A 24026-nucleotide genomic window follows, 5' to 3' on the forward strand; every position below is an offset into this window, starting at 1 on the left:
TTCACGTGCTGCTGTGACAGGCCGAGGAGGCTTAAGAATAATAGCAGTTTTGGAAGACAGATTTGATGGCATACCCAATATAAGAAATGGATTATGAGTAGGTGTAAAATTGTCATCTTTACTCTCTGTGTGCTTTCAGTTTACTCAAGGTCTTAGGCAATGTCTTAACTACAATTCCAGTTTTTCTCTCTCTGAGAATGGATTGCTTTGGCTGGGGATTACTCACGGTGAACTTGCTTTGCGGGGAGAGTTGCCGACTGTCTTAATTACATTTTGGTAATCTCCTTTTAATTACTTACCTCCTGTGCATCCCCCAGAGGAAAAGGATGGGTGGTATCATATTTAATGAGCTTAAGGATGATGCATTAACTATTCCTATTATTCATTACTTCTTTTCCCTTCTATTAGAAAAACACAACAACTTGGGGTTAAACTGGAGAAGTTAATGATGAATGCAGTCTGGGGTTCTTCCCCGGCTGCCGTCCCCTGCAGCTGCCCTGGAGGAGGCTGTCTGGCTCCCTCGCTCAGAAGTCCTCAGCGATTCTTCTTTATTCAGACAAAGGGACCTAAACTCTGCAGCCAATGTTGCAGGACGCAGGTGGTCTGTCTCTGCCACCACCTCCTGCTCCCGATGGCAAACAAACAGGACAAAAGGAAACTCTCACCTACTCTGTCATTTACTACAACCAGAACTGCTTGCGGTCACCCCTTGCTCTGCGGTCACCCCTCTCCTCCTGCCATGTCATGTTCCTTGCAGTTTCACGCTGCCCTTCCAGCCCAGAAATCATTTGCTCAAGGATTTACTCGTCCTCCTGGTAAATGCATGCTTTTCCGATTTGTCTGAGCTCAGGTGTTAGCTTCTCGGCCAGGCGCATCCTCCTAGGCCAATTTAGGGGGTTGATCCCATTGAATTCCCAGAAAACAGATCGCACACTGATGGGACAGGGCAGGAGGTGGCCGGTGCAGGGATGCGTGCTGCAGGGACAGTGCCACCTCTGCATCCACGGTTCCTAGTCCACCGTGGTTAGTCCCTGTCTGAAGCACATTTCTCCTCTTCACTCTTGCTGCAATTTTCTCATGAGGATGTTGAGCAGGTGCTTCTGGAGGTGAAGGCAACTCTTTGTGATGCGAACTGGGCAGAACTAACCAATGTTGCAGGAGGCAAGCTGACAGCACATAAAGCTTTAGGAATGTTCTCTCCTTGGTCCAGCAATTCCAGGATCAGCAGAGGCTCCTTGCGACTCGTGCATGAGGACACTCAAGCCTCGCTGAGGTGGGACAGCAGACATGGAGCTTCAAGCCCAGTCTTCTCCACTTGCAGGTCCTTTAGGGGTATCTTGCTATAGCTCCTGAGCAGCCCAAGACAGTCCCCATGTCACTCAGAGTCAAAGCCAAAGTCTTTACAAGGACCCCAAGCCTACGGCCGCCTGGCTCCTTCGCTCCCTGGCCCCATCTCCTTAGACCTCTCCTTCATCTGCCCCCAAACCAATTGGCCCCTTCCTGTGGATGCCATCGCACTAGCGGTGCCGGCCAGTCCCTTGTCCGATGTCACTGCTCACTCCCTCCCCTCCTTGTCGCTCGGATGTCGCCCCTCGACAGGCCCTCCCTTCTGCTCTGCTCCATTTTTCTCCCAGCTGCTGCTGGAACCTGACATGTGACTGAGTCACTCACTCCTGCTCTGTCCCCCTCGCTAGAATGGGGGCTTCTGGAGGCAGGGACTGCATTTGTTTACTTTGCTGCTAAACCTGGCACCCAGCTCAGCACCTGGTACACATGGGCCATAGGAAACACGTGTCATGAGAGAGTGAATGAACCCACACGATGGAATGGCACATGCTAGATGGAATCCATGCTTTAGAGGAAAATGAAGACCCCAGAGAATGCCAGTGCTACCACAGGAGGCGAAAAGGCAGGAGAGAACAGGCCAGGGGACCCCGGAGGTGAGGCCAGCGGAGCTGGAAGAGGAGAGTGGGATCCCTCATCTATCAAATCAGCACATTGGTGAATAACGCCTAAGACTGATCATTTAGGAAATGGCAGGGTAAGAATATTATTGAGAGACAGGAATATATGCAGCTGAAGAAACAGCAAAAAAACAAAATAAAAGTGATTGTTCTTGGGGAGCAGGACTGGAGGTTAAATGGGTGAGTCAAGTGATCTCTGTTTTTAAATCTTTTGCAACAATTCAATTTTATTTCTATATGGGCATATGTTACTTTGATACAAATGAAAAATGTTTGTTAAAAAAAAGACTTGCAAGAGTTCAGAACACAACCCCCAAACTCAGCAGTATACATGGTCTGTCTCAGCCCCACTCCTAAAGGACATTCATATAATAAAAAGGGGCCGGGCACGGTGGCTTATGCCTGTAATCCCAGCACTTTGGGAGGCCGAGGCTGGTGGATCACCTGAGGTAGGAGTTTGAGACTAGCCCGACCAACATGGAGAAACCCCATCTCTACTAAATATACAAAAATTAGCCCGGCATGGTGGTGCACACCTGTAATCCCAGCTACTCGGGCGGCTGAGGCAGGAGAATCGCTTGAACCCAGGAGGTGGAGGTTGTGGTAAGCCGAGATTGTGCCATTGCACTCCAGCCTGGGCAACAAGAGTGAGTCTGTCTCAAAAAAATAAATAAATAAATAAAAAAGGACTGGGCACAAACATGCCAAAGTATTAATACTAGTTGTCCCAAGGGGTGATTGTAATTATTTTCTTCAAATGTATCAGCATATTCCAAACAGTATATAATGGACATAAACAACTTCTACGAATGTCAGCTTAAATCATATGAAATTGTCAATATTCAATCATTTATGACTTTAAAAATGGTAATTTCATACAGTCCAACCCAATAGGACAGAATTACTTAAAATATATATAAGGGGCTGCTTTTAAGATCAATAAAACTATTCCTATCCCTTGACTCCAGTTATTTTATTTCTTGGATCTTTCCTAAGGAATGAACCCAACATGTAGATAGAGATTTACATGCAAAGTGTTCACTGTAAATTACAGAGGCAAAAGCTGGAAAATAAAATCCTAAATGCTTAAAAATAAGGGAGTGGGTGGAATGTTATATAGACCTTTTAGCTGATGTTTGGGAAATCTTTAAGTGACACGGTACAATTTAACGTTAAGTGAAAAAAAAGCAGGATACATGAATATATATACACTGTCATCTCCACTATGTAAAAAAATGCATTAGAAAAAAAAAAAAAACTTCTTTAAGGCAGGGTAGTGCATAGAAAGAACACCAGCTCTGAAGCCGAACCCTCCGGCTTGCCACTCCTTGCTGAGCTCAGGTGGCTACATGACTTCTGGGAGCCTGTCTACTCCGCCTTCCCCAACAGGCATGACAGTGAGATGAGAAATCGCAGGTGAAGGGCCCAGAGCTTAGTAGGTGCTCACCAAATGGTGGCCAAGGTTGTTCTTGTCATCATCCCCATCATCGTGGGGTCTAGATTACTGCTATCCTTTTTTATGTATATTTTTTGCATTGTCCCCAATGTCTCCCATGAATATGTATTCCTTTTAAAATGACAAAAAAAATATAATCATAAAAATAGCAAGGGTCACTATAAAACAAGAGCAAAGACAAGCCACGGACCAGCAGAAGGTATTTGTGACGCACATGACAACCAAGGGCTTAAAGCCTTTCAGGTCATTTGTAGACAACGAGACCTGAATAGTTGACAACCCATGAAAGTGTCTGACCTTACTAAGGATCAGATGGTAGAAGTTAAAATGTTTAACAATACCAAGGGACGGCAGGGATGTGGAGTGTCAGGAACTCCCCTGTACCACTGGTGGGGCTGTACACTGTACAACCACTTAGGAGAATGCTGGCCATTTCTGAGAAGCTGAACATGGACCCGCCCTCCCGTCAGCAATTCCATGCAGAGTAGCTCCAGTGTGTGCACACAAGGAGACAGGCACAGAAGGGTGACTGGTGCTTTGCTTGTAATGAAGGAAACTGAGAACAACCTGCATGTTCATTAGCAGGAGGGTGATGACCGAATGGCAGCATGTTATTCACAATCATATATTCAGTTAATAGACTGTTTTTGTTGTTGTTGTTGTTGTTGTTTGTTTGTTTGTTTTGAGACAGAGTCTTGCTCTGTCACCCAGGCTGGAGTGTAGTGGTGCAATCTCGGCTCCCTGCAACCTCCGCCTCCTGGGTTCAAGTGATTCTCCAGCCTCAGCCTCCTGAGTAGCTGGGATTACAGGCACCAGCCACCACATCCAGCTATGTTTTTTTTTTTTTTTTTGTATTTTCAGTGGAGATGGGGTTTCATCATGTAGGCCAGGCTGGTTTCAAACTCCTGACCTCAGGTAATCTGCCCACCTCGGCCTCCCAAAGTGCTGGGATTACAGGCATGAGCCACCGACTTTTTATAGCAGCTTAAGTGCATCAACTAAAGCCAACATATTAACATGGATAAATCTAAAATACATTACTATAAGAAAAAATAAGTGCAGATACAACATTCAATATAATATCACTTACATAAAGCTTAAAGGCATGCAACACAATAGTGTATTTTGTTTAGAAACATCCATCTAAATGGCAAAGATGAAAAAAAATCACAAAAACCACAGTGTTTAGGAACCTGGAGTCAGGCTTACAAACCAGCCCCATTACTCACTAGCTGGGTGACTGTGGATAATACTTAATGTCTCTGTGCCAAGGCCTCATCTCTCAACTGGGGATAGTAACAGCTTGTATCTCATAGTGACCTCAACGTGATTACACATGTTAATATATATACAAAGGACTAGAAATAGTGGCAGGTACATAGAAGACATGCTATAGTGTTTGCTGCTGTTATTATTAACCTGAAACCTTAAAAATGTTCATGCTGTTTGCTTTAGTAATCTCATTTCCCAGATCATCTTCTGGGATCTAAGACTCCTCAGAATGCTAAATCAACCAGAGAAAACAAGCTGCCAAACCTCTTTGAAAAATAAAATAAAATAAAATAAAAATTTCCAACAAAGTAAAGGATGCATATTCACCTTCTAATACTCTGTATATAATTTATACCAGTTTTTCATTAAGAATGAGCTAATTACATGAGGTGATTGCCAATTTATCTGATATGGTTCTAATCAATTATCCATTTTGTAAAAACTAATTTTAGCTCATTTTCAAAGAGATGCTTATGTGCTGCAGACATTCTTACCTCCTCAAGGAAACAGCTAAAGTTCTGGAGAAAATATTTCCAATTTATACAGGGGGTTAGATGAATTCTTAGTTTCCTCAAAAAATAATGATACTGATTGTCCGTTAGTTTGTAACAGAAATCCTTAAGAACTTGTCCGAATTCTGTAGCCTTTACAAATCCTGTATCCTCTTTATCCAATGCAGAAAATGCCTAAAAAGAAAGAAAAGAAAAAAAGATGGCAAATCCTACTGTCAAATGAATACTTCTAAAACACTTTCCTTAAGTACTGTTTCTGCTGAATGCAAATGAAGCCTAGTATATAAAAGTACCTTGCAAATTCTAAATTACTAAATAAATGCACCATTATTGAAGGACTGAGACAAGTACGATATGAACGCAGTATGGGAGCTTATGAGTTCTAGAGGAAATTTGCCTTACTTGCTCCTATTTGGATGTGAGGAGGGAGAATAAAGAGGAATCCTGGCCCCAAGCACCCGTAACCTTCCTGATGGAAGCCTCGCCCCTGCTCCCAGGATCCCTGTTTTACAGAGCAGAGCAGAGAGCAACTTGCTCAAGCTCTCTTGACCCTTACATTCTACTTCCTTTAAGTGTTAATTAGTTGTAACAGGAGGCTCAGGAGAGACCCCACCGCATCGCATCAGGGCTGGTGTCTCAAGGCAGGAGTCTGACTTTGGGAGCAGCTGGGAGGAGGGATCAGGGGACCACCCTGACCCCACCCCTGTCCTTCACAGCCAGGCTTGTGTGCTGAGGCTGCTGTCCTTTCCTGAGTCTCGGCCAGAGCCTGAGTGGCCTCGCATCATGAGAAGCTGCCCTGGGTCTGCACTGGAGCGGCGGGGGCACACGTTGCGAATCCTACAGTAGAGTAGTTAAACTGAAAAAGTGCAAAAATGTGCTATAAAAAGAAAGCACATTTTTTTTCCATCTGTCGAAATAAAATCATTCATTTTTATTACACCAGGAAATCTGCATCCAGGGGTAGATTAAGATCTTTTTTAAAGGAAGAATTTAGCATGCCTGCAAACCCCACACCCTTGTAGTTAATTCTCATTCGGGGCTAATTAGGCACGCCCCATTGGCCCAACAGGGTGATGGCATATGTGTAATCAAATTAACCTTAAAACATCAGATAGCTTCACATTTTCATGTAGTTCGTGGTAACACGAGGTAGCTGTGTACGTGGGAAATCCCCTAGCCGGGAGTTGTTCTGGGAACCTGGGCTCTGCTGCCCACCATAAGTCCTGAACCTCTCTAAACTTTAGCTTCTTTACTGTAAAGATGGACTTAACTCAGAGGGCAGGTGTAAGTTTTCCTAAGTTTACTGGAAAATGCCCCCATCCAGGTACCTGGCCCGTGGGGATCTCAAATGTTAAGGAGAACGATCATAAGAATGAACACAGACAACTGTGCCGCAGGGGCAATGGCAGCGGCAGGCTCAGGTGTGAAGAGGAGCCTCCTGCGAAGCTCAGCTGGCTGGGCTGCCCCTCCTCACTCCTTCCCTCCCCACTAATCCCTCACACTGCACCGGGACTCTGGAGCCCACCTTGCTTCCCTACACCAAGGAAATTGGGATGTGATTTACAAAAAAAAAAGTTTAAAATAGATCTCAGGAGTGGAGAGTGAGTGATTCCCACCTCCAAGAGTCTGATACCCTAAAAGGGTCACTAGCCTTGATTTCTTCAAAAGTCAAGACACTAACTAAGGTTGATCCTCAGAAGAAGTCATGGGCAGTAGACATCACATCTCTAGTAAAGATCTTCAGGACTTCAATTCTTCAAACCACCTGGATTTGGAAAAGAAGGGCTGTGACAAGTCCATTTCCCCTTCCTCCTCAGGTTCTGGGCTCTGCTCCATAGTCCCTGTGTGACCCTGGGCAGGTTTATTCATGCTGAGCCTCAGTTTCCCCTCCTGTAGAGTGGAATCAAGAGCCCCACCTTGCAAGGTTATGATCAAAGAGAAAAAGACTCATGAACTCTCATTAGGGCTTGTGGCCCCCCAGCACCCTGGGAAGCCCTCTAGAGTGTGTGGAGCCAGGACTCTGTGATGTTAGAAGGGATGTTCACTGTGGGGACTGAGAGGTGTTGAGTGGATCTTTCAGTCTGGGTTGCTGTGGCTGTTTGGGCTCTGGGTGCCGGTTTCCCACAGGATGGTTCCGACGCTGCCTTGTTCATCTTCGATGCCTGCCCTCTGCAGATAGCATCTTCCCTTCTTGACGCTGACACACAGAAACTCACCTGGGAGCACCACCTCACCAGGAGGCTGGTTCCAAGCACAATATCCAAGGACACCAGCACAGTCCACGGCATCAGTACTCCACACACACAAGCATCATTCCATACATGTAGGCATCATTCCCTACACGCAGGCATTATTCCCTACACGCAGGCATCATTCCCTACACGCAGGCATCATTCCCTACACGCAGGCATCATTCCCTACAGATAGGCATCATTCTCTACAGGCAGGTATCATTCCCTACACGCAGGTATCATTCCCTGCACATAGGCATCATTCCCTACACGCAGGCATCATTCCCTGCATGCAGGCATCATTCTGTACATGCAGGCATCATTCCCTACATGCAAGCATCATTCCATACATATAGGCATCATTCTGTACATGTAGGCATCATTGCTTACATGCAAGCATCATTCCATACACATAGGCATCATTCCGTACATGCAGGCATCATTCCCCACACGCAGGCATCATTCCCTACATGCAGGCATTATTCTCTATTCCCTACACACAGGCATCATTCCCTGCATGCAGGCATCATTCCCTACATGCAAGCATCATTCCATACATATAGGCATCATTCTGTACACGTAGGCATCATTGCTTACATACAAGCATCATTCCATACACATAGGCATCATTCCATACATGCAGGCATCATTCCCTACACGCAGGCATTATTCCTACACGCAGGCATCATACCCTACACGCAGGCATCATTCCCTACATGCAGGCATCATTCCCTACATGCAGGCATCATTCCCTACATGCAGGCATCATTCCGTATACGCAGGCATCATTCCCTACATGCAAGCATCATTCCATACATGCAGGCATCATTCCCTACACGCAGGCATCATTCTCTATATGCAGGCATTATTCCCTACACTCAGGCATCATTCCCTACATGCAGACATCATTCCGTACATGCAGGCATCATTCCGTACGCACAGGCATCATTCCCTACACACAGGCATCATTGCCTACATGCAAGCATCATTCCATACACATAGGCATCAATCCGTACACACAGGCATCATTCCATACACCGTCTAAAGCACCATGCAGATGGAGGCGGTAGAATGTCAACCTACTCAGGTGACTCCCCTTGCTCCTGGAGGACTTCACAATGAAGTCTCTGTGCCACAACCCGGCTCAGTTCAACCTCTTCAAGGCCACTTTGAGTCCTTCATCTCTGTGGACCCAGTGCTTGGCTGTGTTGAGAGCTCCCAGGATGCGCTGAGCCCACTCTTGCCCAAGGGCCTCTGTTTTCTGCCTTTTTTGCCCAGAGCCCCATGTCCTCACCCCAGAATCAGCATTTCTAAATGCTGAGCACTCCCATCTCAGAGAGCACATGCTGGGGTGGAAGAGTGGATACACATTTACCCACATAAAAACTCTGCTCATGGTTAACTAGACACCCCAAGGAGAATGAACACAGGTGGGAGGGGTTTCAGGGTGGGGCTGAGAGGTGTTTTCATGAATCAAGATGAGTTTTCACAGTAAAGCACTTTCAGCCTGTCATACCGTGGACAAAGCCAGCTGGGAGGACTCAACTACTTCTTGGATCTTCCTCACAACCTCCTGTGGATTCAGCGTTGCAAAACTGATTGGCATGCTCTCTTCTTTTTCCTTGGGCTGAGCTCCTGTTGACTTGCTGTTCTCCACTGCTCTCAGGAAGTCGAGGTAATTGATAGCATTATCATGCCGGCTGACTCCCCAACTTGTCCCAAAAGGAAGAAAAGAACATATTCATTTTAAAAAGCCACCCTACTGCTTATTCATTCAACAGTTGCTGAGCACAGGGCAATGTGGGGAAAATGAATAATTTTAAGACACCATTCCCCTCGCTGTAGGTGCAGACATGGCAGTTAGCTCTGCTCTCAGGTAGACACACACATCCTGCAATACGAGGACACAGGGTGATGAGAGGTGAGAGTGCAGTTCACTGACAGCCGGGGGGCCACAGCTGCCCGACCTGAAGACCTGAGGCTTGAAGGCTGGATATCAGGGTTCGTGGCTTTGCAGAAGATGGTAAGGGAGGTGTCTGCTGAGAATCTGGCCCTATGACGGGGGCACGTGAAAGTATGTTGGCAGGGATGTGACATTCGCATAGCAGCATCATGGGAAGATAAATCTGACAGCAGCTCAAAGACAGTCTGGAAGTGAGACTGTGGGGTGGTGGCAGTGGTGGGAGAGCAGCAGTCTGGATGGGGGGCTCCTGGGGTCATGGAGGCCTTAACCAAGAAGGGCCTGGACTCATAAATTGCAGTGGGATTTAAAAGAGAGGAAACATGTCAAAGACAGTGAAAAGAAGAAGAGGAACTGAGTAAGAAATACATTAAACTCTCTTTCAGGAGTGGTTGAAATGAAGTTGTCAAGCTGAAAGCACTCAAAAGATATTTTACAAAACCTATCTAGCTGAGGATTTTCTCAAATAAAAATTCCACCTGCATCGATGGCTCAGCAAGGACATCCCTATGGAAGCAGAGGCTCATTCATCTCCTTGACTCTGACACAGAAGAAATTACCTAAGTTCTGGAAGACTAAATTGTGAGGTAAAATCCAAAAGTCTCACGGAACATATAGCATATCTATTAAAGACGCAAAATAATTAAAATAAAGTTTAATTGCATTCAAAGTTCACATTTCTACAACTTAAATTCCTGGGGAATTGCTGGCACTTAAACACCTAAACTTTCTCTCAGCCAGGATTGGGCTCAAGTGTCAACGTAGAAGAGCTTGGAATGCCGGTAAGGTGGAGAGAGAAGTTTCCAGTGACTCAGATATCTGCTTCTAAAGAAGATGAGCCAAGAGCTGAGCTTTTCCAACCCACAGCTGCAGAGCCGCCTTGCACAGGCTCTGCGTCGGGTCAGCTTGCATGATGGAGACACCAAGGAGAAGGACAATCAACACTATTTCATCAGCGGGATAAATTGCCAACGTGGTATTAAAATGTAGTAATAAAATCATATGCATATGCTAATCTCAGTAGTATTTAGAAAAGTCTATTTTGGATCTAGAAAAGAATAATCTACATATAATTACAAGTAACAGAGATGTTTATCATCAAGAGGTCTTTGAGAAGAAACAAGCAACTGTGCAATGGATCCTTATTAAGGTTTCAATACATAAAAAAGTTGATCACCCGCATTCAAAGGTGGGCTTCAGAAATCCTAGTCCTTTTGTTGTTGTTTATAAAAGTATCAAGCCTAACTATGTTTTAACAAGAATCTCTTATAATCATTTAGTTAATTTATCTGCTATTTTTCCATGATTTATTCATTGAATGCATATGAATTCTTGTTCAGCTGGAAATAGATTCAGTGAGAGGAGATCCTGTTTAAGGAAGAAAAAAACATATAGGCATTTGAGGATGAAATGGTCCTTCCTTTCTATACACACACACACACACACACACACACACACACACACACACACACACAGGCGTTGGACTTCTCATAGCTCAAACACAATGGATCAATGTCTTCCAACTTTTAAGGGAATTATTTTCTTCCTAAGAGTCTATGCTCAGACAAGCCAGCAATGTGTGTGAAGAAGAATTTAAAAAGTTTCAGTTCAATAAGAACTCAGAAAATTTACTTCCTGTCCACCCGTTCTTATGAGATTACTTCAGGAAGTACTCCAGCAAAAGAAGAATGTAAATCAAGAAACAAAGAGATGTGGGATATAGGAGACAGGGGATCCAACCTAGATAATAGTGGAGGCAGCACAGGATGCTAGATCACAGACCTAGAGCAGGAAAATGTGGCAGGGGGTGGGAGGGCACCAGGTTATCAGATACAGATGCCAGGGGAAAAAACTCAAGAGAGGAGAAAGTGGAATAGAATGCTGGGGAAACCTGAAGGTCAAAAATATTAAACATTATCTTAGCCCTGTTCTAGAAAAAAGTGATGGTTAAAGAAATCACCCCAACCTTAATGTCCCTGGATAAGGCTACTGCAAACAACTACCTTTTCCCCATATGACCTAGAAAAGATTCATAGATGCCCCAAGGTTTACCTCTGATAGCAAGGACATAGACCCTCCAAATTCCCAATCTCTGTCTCATAAATTATTAGCTGAACTGTTTGTTCCCACTGACTAATCTGGACAAAATACCTACTACCTGACCACAGTTTAGTTAAGCTACTCTCTTTTCTCCAGAACCTTGAACTTGGACCCACCTCAGCCTAAGCCAGCATCAGAATGTGGAATAGCCCCTCCCTAATTGCTCCTCAGGGACTCTGACCACAGGAAAGATGTTTCTTGCCCAGCTGTCTGGTCATAGCATCTATTCATCTTACTCCCCATGCTTGGTTCTTTGTATCCTTGTTTACTCTTCCCTATTAAAGAAAAGCCCTCTTCTGCTTGCTCTTTGAGATGCTTACGGATTTCATGGTTAGGGCATTCTCTCCATTGTAATAATCTTCCTCTCCTTGTTGCAATAGTCTTTTCAGATAAAGTCTCTTTTACTTAAGAATGGATTTGTCTTTATTTGACAAGGTAAAACAAAGGCAAATATCATAAAGAAAATAAAGAATAAATTAAACTCCAGGAAACAACCTATCCAATAAAATCAAAGTATAGATATGAAACAAATTTAAAACATTGCTATGGTCTATTTGTGTCCCCCCAAAATTCATATGTTAAAATGTTAACTCCTAGGGTAATGACCTTTTAGCGAGGCCTTTGGGAGGTGATTAGGTCATGAAAACCGAGCCCTCATGAATGAGATTAGTGCCTTCATAAAGGAGGCCCCAGAGAGACCTTTGTCCCTTCTGCCACATGAGGTTACAGTGAAAAGACAGACATCTATGATCCAGGACATTTTCAGCAGATATTAAATCTGCTGGTACCTCAATTCTGGACTTCCTAGCCTCCAGATCTGCGAGAAATGAATTTCTGTTGTTTATAAGCCACACAGTTTACATTTTTTTATGGCAGCCCAAAGGGACTGAGACATATGTGAAATGATTTTCAGCAATTGGTGTAATCTACAAGAGAATCTATTTGACACTAAGGCTAGAGGCTCAGGGATAGTACCCCTGGAAAACAAGCTAGTTTTCCTTCATTACCTGGACACTGAAAAATATTTACATAGTTATAATAATGAAATGGTATTTAATAGTTTTAAAGTTTTAGAATCAACCTATGAACCAAGCAGGAAGGAATTGGTTGTGGCTGCAGGACAGAAGGTTAAATTTAACTACCTATCCAAAGGAAAAATCCAACTGTAGCTGCCAAAAGCTGGACATGGAAGGAGTGGGGAAAGTGGCAGAGGGAGGAGGAGAAGAATTGAGGTCATAGGGCAAAATGTCAACCTGAAACTTGGAGAGACAGGCACATGCAGAGAATCACAGCTGGGGCCTGCTTTCCTGGAGCAAAAGCCTTTGGAGGCACAGGCTGGCGAGAATACTTACATGGTAATCTTTGCAAATTGGTAGAGGCTGAGTGTGGACTAGTGTAAGAGTAAGAAATTCTGGGGGCCCAGTCTTACGTACCTCCCCACCCCCACCACCACTTTCATGGGCTTTAACTTCAGGAGTCTCACTAGCTTCTCACAGTGAAGATCTGAGAAAGATCCCCTCAGGGTTCTGGCAGGGGAAGGGGAAGAGCAGTCCTGGTGAAATATGTCCCCAGCCTTCTCTATAACAACTTTCCAAGGGAAAAGACTTTCTGAGAGCCTTATCTTAGCTTTAGGGGAAGGGCAATCAGCCAACTCCAGCCCCCTCTAGCATTCCTGTTTTACCTAAGTGGAAAAAAAAAACCAATAAACATTTCTAAAGGTTGTAGCCCATGGACTCAGCCCGCTAAAAGACAGAAATGTAATCGTAAAACTATAGAATGTTTCCCCTCCCCAATATTTCACCACCACATCAACCCAGCTGTAGTGAAATAATAATGGATTACAACTGAAAGAACTGCAAAACACATACTCTATTTAAGAAGGAGCTCCTAGGGAAACCCACGAAAACAGGAGAGGAAAAAACAAGGACACTGGAGGAAATTGGAGCCTTTGCACCAATAGCTACAGCAAACATTACACATATCCTAACTCCTAGCCAAATGAACATAAAATCTCTAAAGGCCTATATACCTCAGTTCCTGTCTGGCTTTTGACAACAACAAAAAGTACAATGCATATAAACAGTCAAGAAAAGACACAGTATGAAGAAACCAAGCAAGCTGCAGAAGCAGACTCATATATGACACATATTTTGAAATTATCAGATAGGGAATTTAAAATAACTATGGTTAATATGTAAAGTGTTCTTATGGAAAAAGTAGACAACATGCAAGAACAACTGGGCAATGTAATCAGAGATGGAAACTCTAAGAAAGAATTAAAAGAAAATGCCAGAAATTAAAAAAAAAAAAAGCCACTGCAACAGAAATGAAGAATGGCTTTGATGTGCTCATCAGCAGACCGGACATGGTTGAGGAGAGAATTAGTGAGCTTGAAGTATATCAGTAGAAACCTCTGAAACTGAAATGCAAAGAAAAAAAAGAACGAGGAGAGGGTGGATAGGACAAGATATCCAAAGACTGGGAAAATTTCAAAATGTGTAACACCTGCATCATTGGAATACCAGAAAGAGAAAGAGAAATAAGCAAACAAACAAAGAAACAAAACAAGAGAACAAACAAAAACAAAAACCCATTTTAATTAATAATGGTAGAAACATTCCCAAAATTAATGACAGACAGCAAATTACACATCCAGGAAGTTCAGAGAACACCAAGCAGGATAAATCCCCCCAAATCTATACCTAAACATACTATATTCAAACTGGAGAAAACTAAAGACAAAGAGAAAATCTTGAAATAAGCCAGAAAATCTTAGGAAAACACCCTTATCTATAGAGAAACAAAGATAATGAATTATAATACATCAGGCTTCTTGCCAGAAATCATGCAAACAAGAGGAGAGTGGACTGAAATATTTGAAGTGTTGAAATATTTCAACAGTTTAAACCTAGAATGCTAAATCCAGTATTCTCTGTCAGAAATAAGGGAGAAATAAAGGCTTTCTCAGACAAATAAAACTGAGAGACTTCATTACCAGCAGCCCTATCCTTCAAGAAATGTAAAAAGACATTCTCCAGAGAGAAGGAAAATCATACATATCTACATCAAGAAAAGAAGGGTGTCGGAGAAGGAATAAATAACGGTAAAATAACATCTTTTTTTTCTCACTCTTAGTTGATCAATGGAGTAATAATAACAACCATGTGTTGGGTGATTAAAGCACACGGGTAAATGAATGACAGCCATGTTATCAGGTACAGAAGGGAGAAATTGGAAATACCCTTTTATAAGTTTCCTGTACTTCCCATTAAGTTGTATTATGTTACTTAAAGGTGGGCTTAGGCTAGCTCTAAATGTATACTGTAAACTCTTGAGCAACAACTGATTTTTTTTTTTTTTTTTTTTTTGTGACGTGGTCTCGCTTTTTTTGTGAGGCTGGAGTACAGTGGTGCAATCACAGCTCATTGCAGCCTTGAATTCCTGGGCTCAAGGGATAAACAATGTTTTAAAGAGGAAAGGGGTGCTAATATTCTCCCCTTACAAAGTGAGGGACATAAGAGTCATGCATTCTGTCAGCACGGCTAAATTATACAGACAGAAATAGGAGTCAGAGAAGGCAATTAGCTCAAGTTGTTTCAGGGTAAAAGTGTATGAGAATAAGACTTCCAGTTAAATAAAGTGGCTTGAACACACATATCTAGTTCTGTTACCACTCAAAACTCTTCTAAAATGACAGAAAAGGGAGTTTTAAAAAGGTATAAAACAGTGGTTCTCAAGGTGGGGTGCAAGAGTCCAGCAGCATCAGCATCACCTGAGCCCTTGTTATGAATGCACACTCCCGAGCCCACTGAATCAGAAACTTTGGGGGAGGGACCCAACAATCTTGAGTTTTAATGAGCCCTTGCAATGGTTCTGATGCTTGGAGTTTGGGGACCGCTGGCATAAACTCCGAAGGACTAGGAGTATGTGGAAGAAGAGAACAGCTGCTGGAGCATCTATGGATAATGGGAATAGATGTATCAGAATCTAAGAAATCACTTCCTAAAACAAACAGAGGGAATGTGGAAGACAGAAAATCTGATATGTCCTGCAAATACCCTCAGAGGCTCTGGAACTGATGATATCAGGGATATCTAGAAGTGGAGCTAAAGGAGGAGTTAAAATAGGGTTGATTAAAAGACTGGGAAGCAAGCAGACCCCAGACCTCTTGCCAGACTTCACGTGTCTGGGTGCCTGTCCCTCCCAACCCTAATGGAAGACCTGGAGATATATTCTCCGGAGATGTTGCTTCTGAGCAGGAGGGCATCTGTCCTAGTCCAAGGTAGGGAGGGTTCTTAATGAAAAGGGGAGGATTAATAAAAAGTGTATACACTGACTGTTAGTTTCCTATGGCTTTGTACCAAAATAGTACATACCTGGTGGCTTAAACAACACACATTGATTCTCTTACAGTTCTGGACACCAGAATCTAAAATGAGTTCCCTGTTGTTGGCAGGACTGTACTTTCCCTGGAGATTCTAGAAGATAATCTGTTATTTGCCTCTTTCAGCTTCTGGGAGCAGTTGGCAGTCCCTGGCTTGTGGCCACATCACTCTACTCTTTGCCTCCCTGGTCACATGGCCTTCTCTTTGTCTGTGTCAAATCTCCCTCTGCCTCCCTCTTATAAGGACACCTGTGATGGCATTGAAGGCCCATCCAGATAATCCAGGCTCATCTTCCCTTCTCCAGGTCCTTAGCTTAGTTGTGTGTATCTAAAAAGATCCTTTTTCCAAGTAAGGTAATGCCCACAGATTCCAGGAATCAGGACCTGTATATCTTTGGGAGGGATGATTCAGCTTACCACAGTGACTGGTGAAATATCCAGCCTTCTGTGCCCAGTCAGTTCCTAGAGTGTTGACAACAGGAGACCAAAGAGTCTTCTCTCATTGGGTTGCCCAATTAGCAAACAAATAAACAAATCAACATACCAAATCTACAGGGATACATAGTTGAATTAGAATTTCAGATAAACAACAAAATTTTTAGTATAACTCAAATATTACATGAGACATATTTAAAAATTATTGTCTATCTTAAGTCCTAATTTAACTGAGCATCTTGTATTTTGTTTGGCAAGTCTATTCTCTGGTAAATCTGAAAAGGCCAAACAAAAAGTATTAAAGATACTGACATTGGGGGCCCCCAAGAAAACTTCAAGCCAGATTACCATACATTTCAATCCAAAGTCAACAAGCTCCACCTATCTGTGTAGAACTTCTAATCTGCACCTCAGTGCCCCGTCCTCCACTCTTAGTATGGACATATTTTTGAAGAAAATATCCAACATGAGTAATAGTTTTAAAAAGCAACACTGAGGAGAGACTTATCTGGTAAAGCAAACTTTTTTTAAAAGCCTATTGTTAATACCTTCAGAGAAATGAGATAGCACATCCATGAAACAAGAGTAGGATGTTATAAAAAAGGAACACACAGAGAACTAAAATGAGCTCTAGTAATTAGAAATATAAGTATGGTAGCAGAAACAAAAATCTCAAAGAAGGACTGGGAGCTAAAATTGAGGAAATCTCCCAGAAGGTAGAAAAAGAGAAAGAAGAAAAAAAGATTTAAAATATGTGAGAGAACAGTCCAGGCAGTTCAATATTCAGTAACAATAGGAGTTTCAGAAAAAATAGAACAGGGGAGGAATTCATTAATAAAATAAGTCAAGAAACTTTCTAAGAATTGAAGAACATGAAAAGGGCAATCTTCAAGAAGATGAAGCTGACAGATTAGCTGACGTGTCTCGATGGATTGGAAAGAGATTAAATTGGGGATTTAATTAGTAGGAGAATAAGTACATAGGAAACTAAATGAACAGAAGAAATAGGATAATTTGACTTCAGGGAAAAAGTGCTATGTAGAAAAGAAAAGTGATGAGCTAGTCACAGCAAATGTAGATCTAGAATGTGGAGCGAACCAAAACTGACGCAGCAATACGATAGGCATGTGGCATGCGGAGGTAAGTTTTCTTGTGTTTCCATGAGGTAACGGAGGCTGAGGGGGCTGAGATGGTTGGTGGCATGGGATGGGTGAAAAGAGTTAAACTCACATTTTCTTGGTAGTAAGTCAAATAGAAACTGCCTAAAAGTGAAAAATCAAGAAGTAGCAATATATGCCTGTCACTTAGAAGTAGGGACATTGGCCGGGCGCAGTGGCTCACGCCTATAATCCCAGCACTTTGGGAGACTGAGGTGGGCGGATCACCTGAGGTCAGGAGTTTGAGACCAGCCTGGCCAACATGGTGAAACCCCCTCTCTACTAAAAATACAAAAATTGGCCAGGCGTGGTGGTGTACACCTGTAATCCCAGCTACTTGGGAGCCTGAGGCACGAGAATCACTTGAACCCAGGAGGCAGAGGTTGCAGTGAGCTGAGATCGCACCACTGCACTCCAGCCTGGGTGATAGAGCGAGACTCCATCTCAAAAAAACAAAACAACCAAGTAAACAAAAAAACCCCCACTAATGTTAAGAAATGGTGGCACTGCTGCTAAGACATATCAGGAAAAGTTATGCATTTGTCAGGGGGCTTTCTTCTATTGCTTTGGGTAGACTCAAACCCATTCTAATGTATCCCAGCAAACAGGAAGACATGGAGGGTATTTTCATCTCAGAAGGCTGTTTGGGCGGACATACAGAAGAAACAAAGGCAATTCTCCAGTATGTTTTTCAGGGCCATGAGAAACATATTTAACTGAGTCCAAAAAGACCTGTTTAGCAGACGGGTCAGCTCCCCTTCGGTAAGAGAACAGCCACATTCTTCCAGCACTTCCTGCATCTTGCATATGGATATGTAGTTGGTTTTGGATTGATCAGTTTTGGTGAATGCTTTGCTGATATCTTGATGGCGGTCCATAAGCTTATCCCTGAAAGAGAGTACATTGCAGACATACCCTAAAATCAGGAAAACAAATAACTCCTTTAAAGCAAACACTGCATGATTATTCTAATGCAATGAGCTGATGGCTCATCTAAGAACTAATTTTGAAGATGTTTTACAGCCTCAGTGTAATACTGACATTAAAAGATATCCCGGAAATATTATAAGTCTGTATCATTATCATTTTCTTATTACCATCATTAGCAAAATTACAACATTAGAGAAATTACAACTTTGCCTTTGTACTAGAATCGGTACTTTAAAAACGGAACCAAGAATTGAAAAAGCCAGTGGTTTTACATATAGACATGTGAAATACACACTCATTCTCAATAAACACTAGTTGAGTACCTATGACATGCCAGATGCTCCTGTAGGTGTTGGGACATGTCTAGTGAATCAAAGAGGCATCCCTAGAAGGATTTCCATTCCAGTAGTGGGGAGACAGACAATAAACAGAAGACAGAGGTACAGCACGGTGGGACAGTAGGTTTGAAGGCAAAAAAAAAAAAAAAAAAAAAGATAGTAGGTTTGCAGGTTTGTAGGTTTACATGCACTTTGGCTATAGGCTCTTTTTCTTGAGCAAAGATGGATGCAAAAGAGTCAGCTGGGGACTGGAGAACAGCCAGTGCCAAGGCCCTAAGGAGGAGAAGAAGGGCAGCGAGCGAAGAGTGTGGAGAAGGACAGGGCCTTGTCGGTGCTGGGGCAAGGGAGTGCCAGAGACCCCATTTTGTTTTGTTTGTTTTTTTTAACCAGGCACTTTTATTTTTAAGAAACAGCCATCATGTGGTGTGCATCAGTGGACAAATCAAGGGCCATGAAGTGCCAAAGACCCCCTGGGTTTGTTGTTGTTGTTGTTGTTGTTGTTTTTTGTTTTTTGTTTTTTTTTGTTTTTGTTTTTGTTTTTACCAGGCTTTTTATTGTTAAGAAACAGCCATTGACTGGGTGGGGTGGCTCACGCCCACAATCCCAACACTTCGGGAGGCTGCGGTGGGTAGATCATGAGGTCAGGAGTTCGAGACCAGCCTGGCCAACATGGTGAAACCCCGTCTCTCCTAAAAAACACAAAAATTAGCCAGGCATGGTGGTGGGCACCTGTAATCCCAGCTACTCGAGAGGCTGAGGCAGGAGAATCGCTTCAACCCGGGAGGCAGAGGTTGCAATGAGCGGAGATCATGCCACTGTACTCCAGCCTGAGCAACAGAGCAAGACTCTGTCTTATAAAAAAAAAAAAGAAAAAAGAAAAAAGAAACAGCCACCACGTGGTGTGAATCAATGGAAAAATCAAGGGCCGTGCTGCCATCTCAAGTACACACACTCACATGTGACCTCTCAGCCCTGCAAGGCGGTGTCATCAGCCCTACTTTCTATAACAGGAACAGGACAGCACGCAAGCCCAGGGCAGAATCAGGACAAGACTGGACCTTACACTCACAGTGAGGGAGACAGAGACAGCATCTTTCTGTCGCTCCCAGCTTCAGGGATGATTTTCTTGCAGAGATGTGTGATCTCAAGTCTCTGTGATTCAGAGACACTGAATTTTCAGTCTGGGAAATTTTGTCTCCTAACTCGAAAAAAATTACGGTTAAGGAACTCAAAAAGTATAGAAATCTTTAAGAAGAAACAATCTTGCACTTGATCTATGGTGGACTGGCTGTAAATTCAATAATTTCAACTTACCCAGGTCCCTGAAAATGTCTTCCTTACAAACTGAGTAATATGCCTGTCTGATGGGCTCAGACTTGATCTTGGCTTTGGGGTTATTCCTCAGGGGAAATAATGTGCTATAAATCCTAGAAATGAAATCTTTGGTGGTAATTGTCTACCACTTGAGGTACGTATTTGTGGGAGAGGATGCCTAGAAAAAAATAATCCATAGGAACAGAAACGTCAGGACTCTGGGAGAGGTGAGATTCAGTGGGAATATTCAGGGTGGTGAAGGAGAGCGGTATTAACTTTGAAGCCACCAAGGTGATCAACTCCCTTGTCTTGCTGGCCTCCAGTTTGGAATTGGCTCCCATGACATTTGAGTACTTAATACAAATGAGCTGCAGGAACCGCTCTGTGCATGTATCCCAACAGCAGCATTTTGGATTCCCCTACAGGTGTACATTGAATTCAGTCCCATGTTGCAGAATGATTACTCGTCATCACAACTATTATATTCCACTTAATCCTTCAAAATGAAAGCAAATGAAGGTAGAAAAAAAATCCAAACATTTTTTTGAGATACATATTTTTAGAAAATTGAAGCATTCAGCGTTTCTTGGACTGGTTTCTAGGCAGTAATTATTTCCCTTGCAGAGTAAATATGTGCACAGAGTAAATGAGGGTTTAGAGCACAGATCACAGCAGAGTGCCAAACAGAAACGGTGTCAGCCGACACTCAGTGACAAAGCTGCGCTGGGTCTATGTCCAGTTCCTGGTCTGGGCAACAAGACAGAGGCCAGAAGGGGGCACTGTTATGGCCAATGGACGGCCACAGAGCCCCTCACACACACGGCCTCCCCACTCTGGTGCTGCTGAAAAACTGCACACCTCTCAATTTGCGTTTTCGAACGAGCCCGTGTTATGTGGCTCATTTACTGTTGCTATTCTGATTCTGAGATTCTGAATCTTCAACTCAGACTCAAGCAAAAAGAGCAAGGCATGGAAAATAAATGCAAGAAGAAAAAAAGATTTTTCTTAATCTTTAAAATGTATTTAGGGCATTCCAAACAAAATGAATTCCCCTAGATTTAAGAGGCAGATACAAAATTGTGGTCACTTTAATGGAACATGACTCAAATCTGTCAATCTGATCAGAGTGTCAGTATAGAGGAGGAGGTAAAAAAAAAAAAATCCTGAAAACATTGAATCTTCATTGGAAAGACCCACTGACAGCAAAATTTAAAAACAGGCCATCCTGAAGGACAAGGTTGTTTGGGAATTTTTACAAGCCGATATTTTTGAGGAAACAGAAATTGGTCATGCATTTGTCTTCTTTACTAAGAGAGCATGGGTGTGGCAAGGGGGAGTGGGTGAGAGTGAATTAGTTAACTGAGCTTGATGATCTGAAATGCATTGTTTTGCAGCTCGCAGTTCTTTTAGCTGCATGCCCATGCTCCGTGTGGAACAGAGGCACAGGCAGAGAAAGAGTGTACTGGGAGTGCCCAGGATGCACGGTTTCTCTCCTAGAGCCTCATTACTCACAAGTGGCAGGAAAGACGAGAAGAGAAGACACGAGTGGGTAATGAGGCCAACCCTGTCTAGTAAAGATAAATTCCACTTTTTCATTAGCTTTATGGCATATTTGATTTATACCAATCTTGCACATATTTTACTTCAAATTTCACAAACTCAATTCTCTGCTTTCAGGCTTCATAACTCAGTAACTTAGACGTAATTCAGGGGTGTGTTCAAACTGCTCTTCTCTTAAACCCTGTTGAGCTATTACACTTCATCCCTGTGTCCTTGGCATTCTCAGTTCCTTTGGAGATTCACTCATTCATTCAGGTGCTATAGGAGGTGGTGGGACAGAGAGTGAATCTTGCCTTTTGAAATGACAGACAGGAGACAGACTCACAAACAGGTAAGAGCAAGATGGAGCTAAGACAGAGCTATAGAGCAGTAGGTAAGAGCCACACGTATAAGGAGTGTGGATGGGAGACGAAGGATTGAGATCGTGCCAAGAAAATCTGTCTCATTGCTGTAGTCACATCATATGCAGCCCAATTTTTTTCTCTGTTATAAATGTTAAAAATATGACATGAGTGGCCAGGTGCAGTGCCTCACACCTGTAATCTCAGCACTTTGGGAGGCCGACGTGGGCGGATCACCTGAGGTCGGGAGTTTGAGACCAGCCTGACCAAAATGGAGAAACCCCGTCTCTGCTAAAAATACAAAATTAGCCAGGTGTGGTGGCGCATGCCTGTAATCCCAGCTACTCAGGAGGCTGAGGCAGGAGAATCGCTTGAACCTGGGAGGCAGAGGTTGCAGAGAGCTGAGATTTCACCATTGCACTCCAGCCTGGGCAACAAGAGTGAAACTCTGTCTCAAAAAAAAAAAAAAAAAAGAAAAGACATGAGTAACTAGTTTTAAAATTTGAAAGTAGACAAAAAGTTGCTAGATGGATTAAAAAACAAGACCCAACTATATGCTGCCTATAAGAAACTCACTTCACCTATAAAGACACATATAGATTGAAAGTAAAGAAATTGAAAAAGATATTCAATGCAAATGGAAACCAAGGAAGAGAAGGAGTAGCTATGCTTATATCAGATAAAATAGACTTTAAGTCAAAAACTAAAAAGACCTGAAGGTCATTATTAATATAAAAGAATCAACTCAGCAACAGGATATAACAATAGTAAACATATGTTCACCTAACACCAGAGCACCCAAATATGTAAAGCAAATATTAATATATCTAAAAGGAGAGCTAGATTGCAATACAATAATAGTAGCAGACAACACTCCACTTTCAGCAATGGGCAGATCATCCAGACAGGAAATCAACAAAGAAACATCAAGTTAAACTATGGTCTAGGTCTAATGGACCTAACAGACATTTACAGGACCTGTCATCCAATTGCTGCAGAATACAGATTCTTTTCATCAGCACATGGATCATTCTCCAGGATACATCATATGTGGCCACAAAACATATCTCAGCCAATTTGAAAAAGTCAACATCGTATCAAGTATCTTTTCTAAAATGGAATAAAACTAGAAATCAATAAAAAGAGGAACTTTGGAAACTGTACAAATACATAGAAATTAAACAACATGCTCCTGAATGACCAATGGTCAATGAAGAAATTAAGAAGAAGATTAAAAATGTATTGAAGCAGATGAAAATGGAAATACAACATACCAAAAATCTATGGGATGCAGCAAAAGCAGTGCTAAGAGGGACATGTATAGCAATAAATGCCTACATTAAAAAAAAAGAATGACTTTGCATAAACAATCTAACAATGCACCTCAAGAAACTAGAAGAGCAAGAAAAATCCAAACCTAAATTAGTAGAAAGGAAGAAATAAAATCAGAGCATAAATAAATAAAATTGAGACTAAAACAATACAAAAGATCAACAAAATTAAAAGTTGGTTTTTGAAAAGATAAACAAAATTGACAAACTTTTAGCTAGACTATGAAAAAAAGAAAGTCCAAATGAATTAAATCAGAGATAAAAAAGGAAGTATTACAACTTTAGAGATGACAGAAATAGAAAGTATCATTACAGACTGCTATGAAAAACTATATGCTGACAAATGGGAAAACCTAGAAGTGGGTAAATTCCTACCAAGATTGAACCATGAAAAAGTAGAAAATCTGAACACACCAACAATGAGTAACAACATCAAAGCAGTAATAAAAAGTTTCCCATCAAAGAAAAGCCTAGGACCTGATGGCTTCACTGCTAAAATCTACCAAACATTTAGAGAAGAACTAATACCAACTCTACCCAAACTTTTTCAAAAAAATTGAAGAGTAGGGAATACTTGCAAACTTATTCTATAAGGCCAGTAATATCCTGATACCCAAACCAGACAAGAACACTACCAAAAAGAAAACTACAGGCCAAAATTCCTGATGAACATACATGTAGAAATCCTCAACAAAATACTAGCAAACCAAATTCAACAACACATTAAAAGGACCATTCACC

The 24026-nt window shown here is 42.4% G+C and overlaps 1 protein-coding gene across 21 annotated transcripts in view; it reads right to left on the minus strand.

Annotated features, from left to right (window-relative positions):
- Positions 1-24026, minus strand: part of EFCAB6 (EF-hand calcium binding domain 6) — a 283240-nt gene that overhangs the window by 40849 nt on the left and 218365 nt on the right. For all 21 annotated transcript variants that reach the window (XR_010155956.1, XR_010155963.1, XR_010155962.1 and 18 more), the window contains 3 exons: positions 18204-18359; positions 8952-9147; positions 5187-5378 (listed from right to left, as the gene is read on the minus strand). Coding sequence is in view for 11 of the 21 variants with exons in the window: in XM_016939334.4 (XP_016794823.3) it covers positions 5187-5378; positions 8952-9147; positions 18204-18359 (544 nt within the window). In the remaining 10 variants the exon portion in view is untranslated. The remainder of the gene's footprint in view (positions 1-5186; positions 5379-8951; positions 9148-18203; positions 18360-24026) is intronic.

The sequence above is a fragment of the Pan troglodytes genome, chromosome 23 (assembly GCF_028858775.2).
Source record: "Pan troglodytes isolate AG18354 chromosome 23, NHGRI_mPanTro3-v2.0_pri, whole genome shotgun sequence".
Lineage (NCBI taxonomy): Eukaryota > Metazoa > Chordata > Mammalia > Primates > Hominidae > Pan > Pan troglodytes.